General features: G+C 44.4%; 1 protein-coding gene across 3 annotated transcripts in view; it reads right to left on the bottom strand.

Annotated features, from left to right (window-relative positions):
* Positions 1-408: 408 nt before the first annotated feature.
* The window catches only part of LOC144111188 (uncharacterized), a 70093-nt gene continuing 53648 nt past the window's right edge, over positions 409-16853 (bottom strand). The window contains exons 1-7 of one of the 3 annotated variants that reach the window (XM_077644370.1): positions 16561-16684; positions 13608-13727; positions 11532-11685; positions 9785-9878; positions 6844-6967; positions 4240-5539; positions 409-1176 (exon numbers count right to left, since the gene is read on the bottom strand). In XM_077644370.1, the coding sequence (XP_077500496.1) occupies positions 639-1176; positions 4240-5539; positions 6844-6967; positions 9785-9878; positions 11532-11685; positions 13608-13727; positions 16561-16579 (2349 nt within the window). In that variant the 5' untranslated portion in view covers positions 16580-16684 and the 3' untranslated portion in view covers positions 409-638. The other 2 variants (XM_077644371.1, XM_077644372.1) reach the window with 2 other exon arrangements.

The raw sequence follows: 16853 nt of genomic DNA, 5'->3' as shown, positions 1-16853 counted from the left end.
ATTATTTCAGTCTCTCCAGCCTTGTTTCATCAGAGAGGTAGCTGCTTGTGTTGCAGTAACGAGCACAATTCTCAAGCATGGCACTGGAAAGTTCAGAGGTTGGAGGAGGAGGGGGCTGGGAGACTGCCCTACTTCCCAACGTCTGTTGGGCACGTCTGGCACGAGGGCATGCCTGTGGCATCAAGCCAAATGTTGCATTTTACGTGGCAGTGATCAGACGAGTAGCCTTTCTCACCAAACCTGCCAAGCATCTGTAGCTGCTTCAGGCAAAGTTACTGACTTGTAGATGTTTCCAGCAAAACCAGAGCACCTGCAGATGTTTCAAGTCATGTCAACCATCCAAAAAGTGAGCCACTGATGTCACACTTCAAAACATTCGGCATGTAGCGTAAAATGTGAAAGAGGAGCTTGACAAACCACTAAGCAATATATATTTAAAGAAATCCTCCATACAGATGCAAAAGCAGATACACAGTCCAATGACCTAAAATCAATTTAGAGTGTTACAAGGCAGGAAGTGCGCCAGTGTTCTGATATGTCCCCTCAAATAGCACAATCTGTTCTAGTGTACTTCGAAAAGGGCACTGATGCTGCAAAGGACGCACTCCATGATAGGCAAACAATAGCTACAGTTGCCACTATCTGCACCCAGAACTTGTGTTCCCAATTGTTTTGCTGCTTTCTTCTTCCACTGTCCTCTCACCAGATGAACACACGTCTTTCTCAAGCAGCACTTTCTTTCTCAGACAGGACAGCAGATGGGGCACACACTTGGACAGCCAAAGCTCAGAGGCATATCCTGGAATCTGCATCCAGTTAGTGGTGCGGTGTCGCTTGTAGATGTGATTCCCAAGCAGCTCTGCATATTCATCCTTGCTGAGGTGGCACACCTTATTTGGAGTGATCTTTTTTGCGCTTTTCTCTACAGTGTTGACGACCCAGCAGGCCATTGCTGCAGCCGTTTCGTAGGTCACCGGTGGCGTCTTGTACGGGTACCTGAAGTTGTGCCCAGTTTGCCAGCGCTGGAGCCCAAGTTCCCAGGGCGGGAGCGAGACTTGCTTCTTATAAGGCTTGAAAGCCACTTCTGTTGCAGATGTCTGTTTTCTGTTTTTGCTCTTTCTCTCTCGTCTGGAAGTCGCCTCTTGGCTCTCAGCATCGCCAAATTGCTTGACAGCACTGGAAGGAACCAAGCAAATGGAACAGTGTTGATCGCCTACGAAGAACACAAAGCACTTGCCTATACTTTGGCTCTAATTTTGTGCAAAGTGGCCAAAGCTACAGCCAATCAGGGAATCAGCCATATACTTTTTTAGCCACTGCTACATGCCGCCAATATGTATCGGAACCTACACACAGCAAATCCAACACTCGATATCTAAAATTGTGATCTGCATAGAATCACATGTATGTATGTTGTAACTGCTGTATCAATCAAACGACTGCCCTTTCCGCTTGTTTTTGCGGACAAAAGAAGACAAAAATTCCATAAGTCATCATCTAATTACTTCAATTGTTTGTCTCCATTCGATACAGTATCGTAGTAAATCAAACAAAAATCACACAAGAGAAAAAAAATAATTAAGAACAACAGACAAATTAAACCGATGTCAGTTCAATATTCTTATAGCTAGAATATGCTTGCAGATAACTGTCAAAATATGTTTGCCATGCTTCCTTTTTATTGTGCAAACGGGCATGTGATGACCATAATGTGCTGCCAATATCACTTGTCAGTCTGCTCACGCACAGAAGCAAAGCTAAATGAAGGCAACAGAAATGCAGTGGATTCAAGCAAGAGCTGGGAAGTTCACAGGCTGCATATACCAGTCGTTTTAGTGAACGTGAACCGGAATTTTTAAAAATACTAAGTGTTTTGAAGTATTGAGATGACTTCTGCAGCACTGCAATACCAATGTTGGCGGACATCAGAAAACAGATTAATCATGTTAACTTGTAAGCTCGTTAACTAATTTCAAATAGTTAACCTTTTGACTATTACAGCTAGGCACCTGGTCTTAAATAGAAATTCGTAGCTGGCAGTAAGTAACAACCAAACTACTTTTTAGAATTCTGAAAATATGATTACTCTGGGCACTATGGCACAAATTTTTGCTACTATGCACATTTTTTTTGTAGTAACAGCCATATAGCTGTATTAGCCATATCGCCATAAGTAAAAGCCATATCACTTTTTAGAATTCTGAAAATGTGATTACTCTGGGCACTATGGCATAAATTTTCACTACTATGCACATTTTTTTTGTAGTAACAGCCATATAGCTGTAAGTATTAGCCATATCGCCATAAGTAAAAGCCATATCACTTTTTAGAATTCTGAAAATGTGATTACTCTGGGCACTATGGTACAAATTTTTACTACTGCGTACCTTGTTCGAAATGTGTCTTTGGCATGTGTAAGCAAAGTCAATCCCTACACGTCACTGCATGGCACATGTGTCACATTAACTTTTTCTCTCCTGTATAGGCTGAAGCAGTGAGCAGTAGTGAGCACAGCAGTGTGGGCAGGACAGAGAAAGTCGCGAGGCACATGCACCACTGAGGGACGTGCATTCATGGCCATCTCTTCGTGCCGCACGATTTTCGAAAAGGCCATACAGCAGCCAAAATTTCTTGAGCTACAGTGCTGATGGAAATTGCGCGTTTAAAATTAAAAAAAAAAAAATGAACACAGCTGCTACTGATAGCCATCTAAAAAATCTCCAATTGCAATCCAACGCCTAACTGTTGTAGTTATAAAGTTAACTAACGGAGACTAGTTAATGTAATTAAACCTGTTTTTCTGAAGTTTGCCGACACAGGTATTACTGTGTCTTAGAGGCTACCTCAATATTTCAATAAGTCTAGTTTTAAAAATTCTAGATTAAAAATTCTTTTTAATCTTATACCCCTGTCACACGGCCAGTTTCAATGCCGATCGAGTCGAGGGTCTTTGAGATTCTCAATCACCATCGAACTCGAAGGTGTTGTGTCGCTGCTACACGGCAAATTTCATTGGCCATTGAAATGGTTCTCGTGTCTCACGCTAAGCTTGTGTGGCGCCACAATCGCTACTGTAGATATTGCAAAAATAACAAAAATATTTGATAAATGTATATGAAGTGCTTAAATACATGCATATGCGCATGTTGTTTAAAACCCTTTTAATTGCACGTACGCGGCGAACAGATGCAGATACTGCTGTAGCCACTCTAATACAAGACGAGCCAAAACCAAGCCAGTCCAACTACGTCAGAGCGCTGCTTCGTCAGGCATAACACCTAGGAAGTCGCCTTGATATCTGAAAAACAAAAGCTATTTCTCGCTTGAAACTTTATGCGAGGGTAAGAATGGGCAAATCGAAGGTGAATATAACAGCTTAGAACACGATATTGCTTTGAGGGATTAGCGACGAAGCTGTTATCGCTGCGAAGCGGGCGGACAGGGCGCCGCCATTTTGTCAACGCAAAGTACACAAACAACGCAAAGACCGCAACGCCAAATTAATGCACCTAATGCGCTTAAAACCAGTCTGATACGCTTTCAAAATTATTGTACAGACTGCTTGCATTAAAGTCTAGGTGAATAATGTTTGTTCATGCTTTTGTACCATGAATGTGTCGTGTACGAAAGTGCGCTTGGCCCTGCTCAAAGCAAAGCTAGCAACCTGGGGCAGCACTCGAAGGCCCTTGAAATCTCGATGGAGTTCCGCACTGCTCCGTTGACTCGATAGGCTATTGACTCGATCGCCATTGAAACTGCTCGTGTAGCAGCGCTCGATAGCCTTTGAGTCGATCGACTATCGGTTCGAGGGCTTTCGAAATGCCCGTGTGACAGGGGTATTAGGTGAAACAACCGGTATATACAAACTAGCTAGATTGTCTGTATGAAAGAATAAAAGGTTTGGTTTGGTTTATGGGGGCTTAACGTCCCAAAGCAACTCAGGCTATGAGAGACGCCGTAGTGAAGGGCTCCGGAAATTTCGACCACCTGGGGTTCTTTAACGTGCACTGACATCGCACAGTACACGGGCCTCTAGAATTTCGCCTCCATCGAAATTTGACCGCCGCGGCCGGGATCGAACCCGCGTCTTTCGGGCCGACAGCCAAGCGCCATATCCACCCAGCCACCGCGGCGGCGCCAAAAAAAAAATCATAAAATACAACGCAGCATTTGTCAAAGTGCTTTCTTTCTCCCGAAAATTACCTCACTACACCTTACAATGCAACAGCTGCTCCATACCTTTTGCTGTTTCCTGGAAGAACAGCAGGCCGCGTTGCCTCCAGCGCAACCGCTGGATGGCCATCTTGAGTGCTCTCTTCCGTTTCTGTTCTTTCTTCCCTCTCGAGTTTCAATTTCTTGCCACCTTGTCTAACCAGTTGCTCTTCAGAAACACTGGCTTCAGTCTTCTTCGATTTTTGTTTAGCTTTGCCTTTTGCTTTCACCTCAGATTCAGCCTGTTCTTGTTGTTCTTGTTGCAGTTTCAATTTATTGCCACCTTGCTTAGCCAGCTGCTCATCAGAAACACTGGCTTCAGACTTCTTCCATTTCTGTTTAGCTTCGCCTTTTGCTTTCCCCTCAGATTCAGCCTGTTCTTGTTGCTCCTTGGGTGTAGTTCTTTCATTTCCATCCTTTTCCTTTTTTTTCTTATGCATAGACCTTTCAGGTGCACAACTCTCCAAGCATGGCTCAGTAGCCACTGCGTTCGCTTTCTTACTAATGCTTCTAATCGCTACTAGCTTGCCTGCTTTTCCTTCGAGCCCATATTTTTCAACCTGGTCATCAAATGACCCTCTCTTCAACCTCTTTGGCTGCTGCACTGCACTTTCACGCTCTTCAAAAGCGGCCGATTCGACCAGGTGTCGACCTGTGCTTCTTTTATCTCTTGTGACGTCAATACTAGCCTCGCTGGTGTCCTCGGCTGTCCTCCGTTTCTTTTTGACCTTCTTCTCTACTGCTCGCTCTTCTAGCGGGTCTGTCTCAGCCGAATCATCACAGAGTGTTTTCCTTGCTTTTTTCTTCGACTGCTGCTGATCAGTCAACTCTTCAGTCAACTCTTGAGAGACTGAAACGGTTGCTTCGTCTGACTGCTCGTTCATGCTTGTCACACCTCTCGTGAACTCGGCGCCATTTGCAGTGTCGGCTCGAGGTTCCTTTTGTCTTTTTTTAACCCTTGTTTCCTCTAATTGCTCTATATCCTCTGTTCTGGTTGAATTTTCAGGTGATTTCCGTTTGGACTTCTTAGGCTTCTGTGGTGCACCGTCCAGCTCTTCTGGGGCCAGAACGGATGCTTCAACAATGTGCTCATTAGCAAACATCCCGCCTCCTAGCGTGCTCTCCTCAAGTGCGTTTTGAGTTGACTTTTGTCTCATTTTTTTTCTGCTCTGCTTCGAACACTCCTGGTCATCTAGGCAGGAGAAGCGCGTGCAAGCCTCAAGGGGCCCAACTTCTTGCGGAGCTGCCTCGGCACCTTCTTTCTCGGATATGCTGTCACCATTTTCCATGTGGTGAGAGGGCTGCCGGTCTTTGTTCTTGCTGGAACCTAGGCAAGTGTAAAGGGTGGCACACTCAACCAAGAGTCACTAGAGATGCAGTCTTATCCTCAAGACTCCTCAAAAATGCATTGGAACCTTAAAGGGGCACTGAGGACGAATTGAAGTTGTCCAATATCGGGCGATTACTACAAATTTTGAGAAGAAGGGGCTATTTTCACTGAAATATCGAGCTTTGTAAAGAAGAAAAGAGTAAAAAATAAAGCAGCTGTCACCGCCACAAGCTGTTTTCACAAGTAAAATGTGATGAGATGAATGCAGACTTCTGTTGCAGATCTCTGAGGCCGAACCACGCCATCACTCACTTCCAAATGGTGATTACAGAGTCGTCCTTGTTCTTGATGCCATGAGTTTGACTCAAGTGGCAAAAAAAAAAAGAATGTGTGATTTTTAAATCTAATTTTCTGACTAATAAGTGCGTTTTTTTGCCTGTGAACAAACATTGTCAACACAGCCATAAAGAGCCAAACAGCTAATTTTCGCCTCAATCATTCAACTAGGTCTTCAAACGGTTTAACTGAATGACTGCAGTTGAGGTTTACATCAAAATTGAAAAAAAAAGTTGCTTCAAATAAGTGCCAGCTTAGACCAATACTGAATGGGGAAGTGCCACTGCTATACAAGGCAATACAGGACTTACTCAGTGGAAACACGAATAAGAGATTAAGCATGGACAACAGGGGGAAAACATGAAAAAAATACTTGGAAGCTTAGTACATATGGTGAGACAGTAGCACTGAAGAAAAAGTGGACAATGAGACGAAAAGCTTTTGTCTCTTTTTCTTTTGGCATTGCAGTCATTCCCTGCTTGTGAAAATTGCCAATTTTTAAATCGCATCATTTTCACACACCATCATTTTAAAAAGAAGTTGTCATTACTATATTTAATGAGACACAAAGGACAACTCCATCTAATTTTTCCTCTAAGTAAAAATGTACTGTTTGGCTCATTGTGGCTAAGTTGCCGTTTATTTTACAGGAAGAGAGGCATTCACTGTTGAGAGAATTGGACTTAAAAGATGGGACACTTTTTTTTTCCTGCCTGCCACTTGATTCAAACTCATGATGTCAATACAAAAAATGCCTCAGTGACCACCGTTCGGAAGTAAGTAGCAGTATGGCTTAGCCTATAAGAGCTCCACTTGCAGTGAACACATCCCCTTTGTTATTGGAACACAGTAAGTTAGTGACACAAGCCAACATCAATCTTTTTTCAGTGCTCTTAATGCCAACCTAGTTCACTCCTTGAGTGTAGCAGACACCATGACAAAATGATAGAGAACAGTGTCCATACCTTTCTGGCGTCTCAATGCCTCCATGCGCTGAGTGAAGTACTCTTGGTAGCTCAAGCTACTCGTATGTGTTTTAACACCAGACAGATTTTCTTCTTCTTTCGTTTCAGTCTCTGGCACACTCTCCTGCCGCAAAGATGCAGAATGACCTCAGCACACTACTTACAACCATTAGGACACTAGCTACAACAATAACAAAAGCTTTGTTTTCAATAAAAAATAACTCCTCTTCCATTAGAAAGTGGCAATCATGCAAGTGATAGAGGTCACCGTGTAAGATATACTAGGAGTGGGGACACATTGGCCCATGCCTTTGGAAAATAAAGTCTTTTTAGTTCCTATAGGAGACTCATAGGAAAACAAAAATACATGAATCGCCGACCAAAGGCTTGTGTCAATAAACGACGTTTCGGCTTCCTTACGGAAGCCTTGTTCACTGAAGGTTTTACTAAAAAACCCGGCTCTTAAATACGTTTCAATAATCGCCCGAGGCATCTTGCAAACACTGGCGGGAGATTGCCGTCATTGCGATTAAGTGTTTTTTTAGTCGTTTGTATCGCCAGCGACTCAAGATATTGGCGTGTAAGCCCGTTTCTTTCTTTGGCGATAATAGAGGCCTCATTCCAGCAGATACGATGTTTTGCTGATACGGCATGCTCCGCAAGAGCGTTGGCAACTACTTTTTGGTTTTCTACGTCCTTCTTGTGCTCTTTCAGGCGCCTTCGAAAATTCCCGCTTTCGCCTATGTATACATAATCGCACTCAGCACAAGGGATCCGGTACACCACGCCCGGAAATTTTTCCTTTTCTAGCTTTTCCTTCACATTCACAAGTTCGTGCCGTAACTTGTGGGTGGGAACGTGGGCAACGTGAACGTCGTACGAGCGCAGCACACGTCCCAGAGCTTCGCTTACACCAGGCACATAGGGGATGGCGGCACGTGATTGGCAATGGTTGCGGGCCGTGTTCTCTAGGAGCACTGAGCGGCGTTCCACTGAGGCTAGAAATTTCCTGGGGTAGCCGCAAGTCGTCAACTCACGGCGCACTTGCACCAGGTCCGAGGCATGGTCTTGATGTCGTGAGCAAATTTTTCTCGACCTTTCGATGAGTGAAGCCGCAACAGCACGTTTGTGGCAGGCCGGGTTCACTGAGTTAAAATGTAGGTACCTGCCCGTGTGGGTCGACTTCCTGAACACTCGAAAGGAGAGGTAATGGCCCACTCGCTCAACTAACACGTCCAAGAATGGTAGTTGGTTGCCAAGCTCCTCCTCGACAGTGAACTGTATGGCCTTTTCCATGCTGTTAATGTGTCTGGTGAACGCGGCAAGTGCGTCCTTCTTGACTATACAAAAACAGTCGTCGATGTACAGCAGGAACACATTAGGTCGTGGATGGAAGGAGGCCAGAGCCCGGTTTTCGATGGCTTCCATGGTCAGGTTGGCGGCCGTGACAGAAATGGAAGCGCCCATAGCAGTTCCGTGCACCTGCTTGTAGAACGAACCTCGAAAAACGAAGTACGTGTTTTCGAGGCAAAACTTCCAACAACCGTGACAGGTCCTGTGCCTCAAGGGGTGTTCTTTCGCTGAGCTTCTCGTCATTTTGGAGGGCAGCCGCGCAAACATCTACCGCTAGATCGACTGGGACGCTGGTGAAGAGCGACGTAACGTCAAAAGACACAATGATGTCGTCATCCTCCACCACGACGTCACGCACTTTTTCAGTGAAGTCAAACGAGTTGCGTATGAATGTGGGTCCTTTTCCTACTAGCGGCGCGAAGACATGATGAAGGTAGCCCGACAGCTGGCATAGGGGCAAACGGGTAAAATCCACTATCGGTCGCATAGGGGCGCCCTCCTTGTGGATTTTCGGAAGGCCGTATAAAGCAGGAGCAGACCCATTGTGACACAAGTTACGGCACGAACTTGTGAATGTGAAGGAAAAGCTAGAAAAGGAAAAATTTCCGGGCGTGGTGTACCGGATCCCTTGTGCTGAGTGCGATTATGTATACATAGGCGAAAGCGGGAATTTTCGAAGGCGCCTGAAAGAGCACAAGAAGGACGTAGAAAACCAAAAAGTAGTTGCCAACGCTCTTGCGGAGCATGCCGTATCAGCAAAACATCGTATCTGCTGGAATGAGGCCTCTATTATCGCCAAAGAAAGAAACGGGCTTACACGCCAATATCTTGAGTCGCTGGCGATACAAACGACTAAAAAAACACTTAATCGCAATGACGGCAATCTCCCGCCAGTGTATGCAAGATGCCTCGGACGATTATTGAAACATATTTAAGAGCCGGGTTTTTTAGTAAAGCCTTCAGTGAACAGGGCTTCCGTAAGGAAGCCGAAACGTCGTTTATTGACACAAGCCTTTGGTCGGCGATTCATGTATTTTTGTTTTCCTATGACGCTACTACCCGACCAGACGAGATTTCGTCCAACCTTAGACTTCCTCTAGGAGACTATTTTATTATCTTGTGTATGGGCCACACCCACCGTTTTGGACTAGATAATTGAGAAAAAATACAGTTATACACTTAAAAAAATTCATGCATGAGCTGTACCTCCAATATTCACACCCGAATTTAAAATAAACATTGCGGCCCTTGCACGAGTTTGTATGGTACCTACACCGATAGAACATGCTGTGATCCCAGACGCGGTTGAGGTGTGCTTGAGTGGCACTTTATCTCGTCGCTGGTGTCGAATGTTTTGTGGTTATGCCTTCATCTATACATCTTACATAATGATACAGGCCAACTACAATTCGTTCTCGCTGTCCTGCCTACTTTCACCACAGCTGCCCTGTGGTGAAAAAATAAAGTAATCATGACTTCCCCTAGTGTACACAGAACCGAATCAATGTGCCTTGTCATCAATCAACTCAAACAACTGAGAGTGCTTGGCTGGTCGCTTTGATTTCTACACAACTTGTCATAGACTCACTTCATTATTCTTTTTCTTGCGCTTCACCACAATGGCATTCAGGTCCTCCTGCTTCTTCTGGCTTAAGTCTTTTCCTCGAAGAAACTTTGAGTAGCTGCAAGACAAGACAAAGATTTGTGAGCAAGTGCGTGTGAAGTTGATTCAGTGCAGGGACACCAAAGCTGCTAATGCAATAATTGTTGCACACGTACGAACGCCAAAGATGGTTTATGGTTTGGTTTACAGAGGTTTAACGTACCAAAGCGACTCAGGCAATGAGGGATGCCATAGTGAAGGCCTCCAGAAATTTCGACCACCTGGGGTTCTTTAACATGCACTGACATCGCACAGTACACGGGCCCCTAGAATTTCCATCGAAATTCGACTGCCGCAGCCAGGATCGAGCCCACGAACACCAAAGAGGTTTGCAGCATTCAGCAATGCCACTGATATGCTTAGCACTACTGCTGAAAGAAGCATTTGCTTGAGGTCATTCAGTTGGGCATTTAATCATGATGCACAATTTGAAGGCAATCAATTACCCTATAGCGAAATCGTTATCGTTCATACCCTCTTCCTCCTAATATGCATACACATGCTATGCATTGCCACTAGGTGCCAAAAGAAATGGAGGTGGGCAAAACCATTTTCAATGCAAAAGCTAAGCATGTATGTGAAACTGCAGAATGTGGCAAGCCTTTTTATGAGTTTTGTATTAGTCCGAATATTACAGCAGAAGCAGCTTGGGTACCTATCTATTGAATACTATCACCTCAGGGCTATGCAGCCCTACCAAATTTGTAAGACACAGACTCTGATTTTAGGCAACAGCATTCTCTCTGGTAGTCTAGGTAACAGTATTCAAGTAAAAAAAGCGATGAGAAATAGAAGCCCCATTATCAATGTAGTACTACGCTGGTGTGAGGATGCTAATGTTACACATTCCCTGCCCCCCATGTACACTTCAATCTACTTTTGTATTTTACAATTGTAACAAGGCCTACATGAACAAGCTTGTGATCTGCAGACAAATTTCAAAAGAGCTTTTGACGCAAACATCTGAGGAGAGTTCCAGGGAAGCAAGTCGGATAAATTTGGCACATACAATGGCCCAGCACAAGATGACATCAAGAAGAGACTAACTATGGCAATTGCCTCTCTTTAACCGTTTAACTACATTTTTTTTTTCAACGCCCACTACATCTGCAGTTTTCACTGGAAATGAACTCCGCAGTTTATTACAGAAATCAAAATGTAACCTGTTCAGGATTCCCCACATGTTCGTTATAACAAGTTGAAATCAATTTCAGTTAATGCTAACACGGCTGTTTTCGTGTGATAGACCTTGAACTACGGTGCGGTGTTTGAGTGAACAGGGGCTTGCTTGGTGTTGTGCAATTTCCGTTGCCTGCATCACTATCATGTGAGGCAGTCTTTTCATCCGATAGAGAATAGACATCAGAATAAGATTCATCACCTTTCTCTTCAAGGCAGAATTCAACTTACTTCTCTGCCAAAACTTGCGCAACTTCTGGGCATGATGTGACCCCGGTGTTTCTAGCCCAAAAGAGTTAATTTTCCTGCCATATAATGAAAATAGTCAGAACTAAGCTTGTGTTAATACCAAGAGGTGACAATGTTTCAGACGAAGCAATGCGGCCTGCATGACCCCCTAAAATAATAGGCAGGTTGCATCTTTAAACTCTCTCCGGAGTTAACACAAATATTAACACAGAGGGTTAATACAAGCTTCAAAAGCAGTACTCACTGTACCCGACCACCAAGCTTGAAGGCTCGCTCTTCAACACTAATAAGCTTGTTCTCTATTGTCAATGGGCCTCCGTCATTCAGCTGATTCAGGAGGCTGTCAAAAGCCTCCTGGTGTTCTATCCAACGATCATCAACCCCGTTGAAGCCAATTCCTGGAATAAAGCCCGTTGTGAAAATGTGCTCAGGCAAGTCGGCACAGAATACCAGAACAAGCAAATGTGCCGCCCAGACTGCATCAGGTAGTGTTGCTTGAATCTGAATAATGCATAAGTCATAGTGTAGAAAAGCTGCTCAGATGTAATGCTGCTTGGTACAGTTAATCACATTATTGCCATCTTAGAGAAACACCATAACTCTTTCAGGCAGTATGTACTGTCAGGGACAAAAGTGGTATACTCCACTCAACAGGAGCCGGAGCAACGGAAAACTGCATTGTAGTGCCATCTACAGGTGGCATCTGGGATAGAGACAGCCAATGGGAGCCTTTTATTTTATCTGCAGGCATGTCACTTGACTCGTTTCAATGTTTCGTGCTTCAGCTCGCCAAAATGCCGAGCGGCGTCGCAACAGTAGCAATCTGGTTGCCCTCTTTTTATTTTGTGTCTTCTTTTTTTTCCATGCACATTCGAGATATGTCTTGAGAGCCGGCGATAATGAAGCGATAAAATGCCGGTTAAAGAAACAGAGAGGGCTCTGTGGAAAACAGGGATGCTGATGAAATCAGCACTGGGAACATACAGGATGTTTAAGCAGGAAATTACAAAAAAATAAAAATATCTACGATAATTGTAAGGGAAGCTCTTTGTTGATGGTGGCCAGGATGGGAGTTTTGCGGACTAAGACATATAGAGTCAGGTACCACGAGATAGACACGTTGTGTGTTGCATACGGAGAGGAGGAGGAAACGGCTGAACACTTGATACTTTTCTGTAAAGGGCTTCACCCTACAGTGGAAAGCAGCGGGGCTGATTTATCCAAGGCATTGGGGTTTAAGGACAGTGAAGGGAAAGTAGATTATAAGCGGGTAGAAGTAACCAAGCGAAGGTTATCTTATTGGTGGCTAAAATCAAGACAAGAGTAAAATTTCATAAGTCATGGATAGGTGGCTTGAGCCACCGCCCGATTTAAAGGGTTTAGCCACAGCCCGCCCGCCCGCCCGTTTGTCCATCCATTTGTCTGTCCGTCCATCCGTTTCTCCGGCTCGTGTTGCGTGAAGTATACCACTTTTGTCCCCGACAGTACATGACTGTGTACACAGCAATTTTGCAGCTTTTTCTGAATGTGCTGTTAGATGAGTTTAGCACCCCTCACATCGCAAATAACAATATGCATGGCTGCAAGCTGCTCACCATTTTGATACAGATTTCCTTGCTGGCGATATTACTTCTTTTCCCCTTAGTTTCTAGCGTCACGCACATCTTAGAAACAAAATGCAATTCCTTGAGTCAGCCCTAGGCTGCTCATGGCAAATCCTGCTGTTCTGATGCTACAATTTCCAACTACCGTGAGGCGTTGTATACAATTTTGTGCATGCCGGCAGAAAATTGAAAGTTGGTGCTTCATATTGTAAAATTAATTGGCATTCTTGAGTCCTGCATACACTATTTAGAGGAAAAAAACTTCTATTGAATCGAAACATCTAGCGTCGCCTGAAAACGTCCAGAGTGTTCCATGCTTCTCACTTAAATTTTCCTCAGACGTGCAGTTTCACAACACTGATGTTCTGCATGCAATATTCTGAGTTGGAAATGATTCCATTTCTCTGCCCATGTCGAAATATTAGCAAAAAAAAAAAAAAAAAAACTCTGCTTTTCTCCCAACTTTTCGTTAATGCACTGGTGAATCTACAGATAAAACAGCTCCATTTTGGCAAGGGTGCAAGAAGTCATAAGGATCACGATGCTTGCCATCGCATACATTCAGTGATGTGACTTCTCGACTGTCTACCACCCAAAAAACACACAAAAGCGAGCAGGGCTATGAAGATTGATGTCAGGACCACTGAAACGAGAAATTACCAAGAGCAATATCCAATGTCTGCTAGTCAATGCTGCAAGCAAGCTATTCAGCTTACCTTTAGTGTTCAGCTTCTTTTTCACCTGAATGAAGTCAGCGTTGCCATCCTCATTTCTTCCCAGGCCTTTGCCCTCCCTCCAGCCCATCTGCTTCATGAGCTTCTCGCCATATGCGTAACCTGTGAGCAGCAAGCAGAGCACCAAACTGACCCACAGACGATGAAACAATGTCAGGACACGCAACAAAGACATCCAAATTACTTGTCAGAGCAGACGTAAGGTTGTAGCTCCCCTAAGGCTTGGACACGCAACAGGATTCAAAACGAAAGCGCGTAAAGTGACTAGTGGATAATAAGAACTCTTAGGCAATCCCTAGTGGATTGTCTGGATGCGTTAGCATTTTGTGTTGCTGCTGATTCTGTTGAAGCTCCATTTTAGGGTATGACACGATAGCAGCGATAGGTCATTGCCCATATATGCGGAATTAGTCATTATTTACTTTACATATATGGACCACTGGGAGTCCTCATACTACTCCTGGCGCAGTGGTTAAGCGATGCGCCACAGCCCCTGGCAGGTGGCTGTTTCAAACACAGCCAGCGGTGGGGCTTGTGAGACCCAGGTTGCTTTCTCCAAGCGACATCTCACAACCAATCATTAATTTATCTGGCACCTGCCATGGTGGACAGGTTGTAATGACATCACAAGGTTCATACCGCATCATGCGTAACGCCAATTCTGCTTGCACAGGACTTTCTAATTCTAAGACGTTAATATTATTAAGTTGAGAAGCACAAGTTAACGAAGTAGGCCAATCTCACTGAGCCATTTGGTACATAAGTCATTCAGAGGTCAACACCATTTTTGTGTTTGCCATGACGGACATGGTTATTGCTGCAGAGTGGATTTTCCTTCAGGTTCTTTCTTAAAGGAACACTGAGGACTACTTCATCCAATTTTTATGTTTAGAATCAATCGATTATTCATCTCCTTGTCGATATGCTGACGTGAATGCACCAAAAAGGAGTCTCTGAACCCTGATTATAAGTGAATGGCAGTGTAGCCAAGACTCAGATCTGCGTACAAGACGTCTCGTAACATCACAGTTGACATGTAAAAAAAAAAAAAGACTGCTTGCCGCAATGCCTACCCTTCATCTCTTGGTGTTTCCTAGCTTATAATAGGCCCGCTTTCAGTGTAGTACTTTTACTGTCATTAGAATGCAGCAATTTATCAACACAGGCCAACTTCAATATGTCCTCAGCATCCCTCACATGCTCAAGCACCTTTTGCATTACTTTTGCTCTCATGTGCAAGAATTGAATCCGCCACTCAACAGGAAGTGATTTGATTTATGGGGGTTTAACGTCTCAAAGCGACTCAGGCTCTGAGGGGCACCATAGAAAAGGATTCCGGAAATTTCAACTACCTGGGATTCTGACGTGCACTGACATTGCACAGTACACGGGCCTCTAGAATTTCGCCTCCATCGAAATTCAACTGCTGTGGCCGGAATCGAACCCGCGTCTTTCGGGTCAGCAGCCGAACGCCATAACCACTGAGCCACCGTAGCGGCTACTCAGAAGGAAGTGTCTAACAACCCGGGGCCATTGAATGTCGTCTAAAAAAATATCACTGCCGTCCTTTGCTGCAAAGTTCATAAATGCTGTCAACTGAGACCATATATCTATATGGCCAGCATTGCAGCTATTGTGTGTACACTCTGGTAATGAACTGGGCACACAAAAAAAAAACCGAGAATAAGTCAAAAATACATATCTCAATCTGAGCGGCGGAAACTAAAAGTTGCACGCCAGTATGGTGTTTGTGAAATCCCATACATGCTATCCGCTTTATTGCCAACAGCAAGGATTACCGCTTGCTTACTTCACAACACAATCTGCATCACTGCATGTTGCTCCTTAAGCAATAGATGTTTGAGGGTTGTGTTCCAAGTTTATCAGTCAGAGTCACAACTACTGCTGTATATACCAAACTATTAGATCGACTATCACTTCTTTGCCCCAGAGAACGTCTGGGAGCATTTTGTTTGTCTTATCATTATGCCCCAGTTTCTGTTACTAGATGTAAACAGCGATTTGTACTGCGAAGCACAAGCACAGATAGCAAAGAAATTCACAAGGACACCCAATTCCACTGAGTTGCCAATGTGAGAGCATTAACAGTTAGTGATGCCTTTACCGAAAGCGCTGTCACTTCCAATCTGGTGATGTTACATCCCTTCAGCCAATGGGAATGCTCCGACCTGGTGACACCCCTTTCCTGCCGCCAATGGGCGCTTTTTATACAGAAGGAGCATTTTGCTCCCATGAAGCTTCTAATGCTATCGCATTAAAATTAATGATTGCAACAATACGTGCACATGTTGAACACGCGTTTGTGAACATACCTACTCTGCCACATGCATGCGTTTGAGATGAGGATCAGAGAAAGCGAATTTCCACAATGCAGTATGCCGATTCAAACACGCGAGAAACTGACCGTCTACTCAAGCGGGACTTTACTCTCTTCGCACATGACGGGTTGGAATACTCCTAAAAGACTGCATAAACCTGAAACATGAGGAGATTACACGAGATAATATACTTGGCTTGCGCTAAATGCTTCTCACCAGCGAATGTTTCCATTAAAAAACGAAACAGAAGAAGAAAAGATGACGTAGCTCGCGAGACAGGCTTCCGCATTGGCGAAACCAAACCCATAAGGCCGGCAGATGGGAAATACGTCCAGACCAGTTAAAAAATGCCGTTCGATACATTTCTGACTGGGGATGTTAAGCCCTTGCCTCGCACTCATAGCTTCCAATGCGCTGCAATTCGTTTCGTGATTGGAGCACATACATAGCATATCTGCAGTACCAAAACGGCAGCGCTAGACGACGTCGGTGCGATGGGTTCGGACACATTGGGTCTGAATGCGACACAGATTACTACGGAGACCGCGAGACTGTTTCCAATCTGAAAGCGGTGCAAACACGCAGTCCTGTCTTACTTGGACGCCTCTTCTGCATCCTGCCACTGTGCAGTCGTTCCTCAGGCAAGAGAACGCAAGGAATAACACAACCACGGCGGACACAGCGCAGTACGACGACACATGGTGTTCACCATATTGGATTGATCGTTTGGATTTGGCTTGACTCAAAAATAGCCCTAATTTAGCCACTGAAATACCACAATGTTTGTTAAAAGCAACAATAAATATATTTTAACACCAAATATAAATGCATAAAGTTTAGTTAGAAACATGTGGGTTGCCTGTGCATAATACAAAAAAGTTTTGGAGCC

Source organism: Amblyomma americanum, chromosome 11 (assembly GCF_052857255.1).
Source record: "Amblyomma americanum isolate KBUSLIRL-KWMA chromosome 11, ASM5285725v1, whole genome shotgun sequence".
Taxonomy (NCBI): Eukaryota; Metazoa; Arthropoda; class Arachnida; order Ixodida; family Ixodidae; genus Amblyomma; species Amblyomma americanum.
The sequence above is the reverse complement of the archived record's forward strand: the minus strand, read 5'-3'. Positions and strand labels throughout refer to the sequence as shown.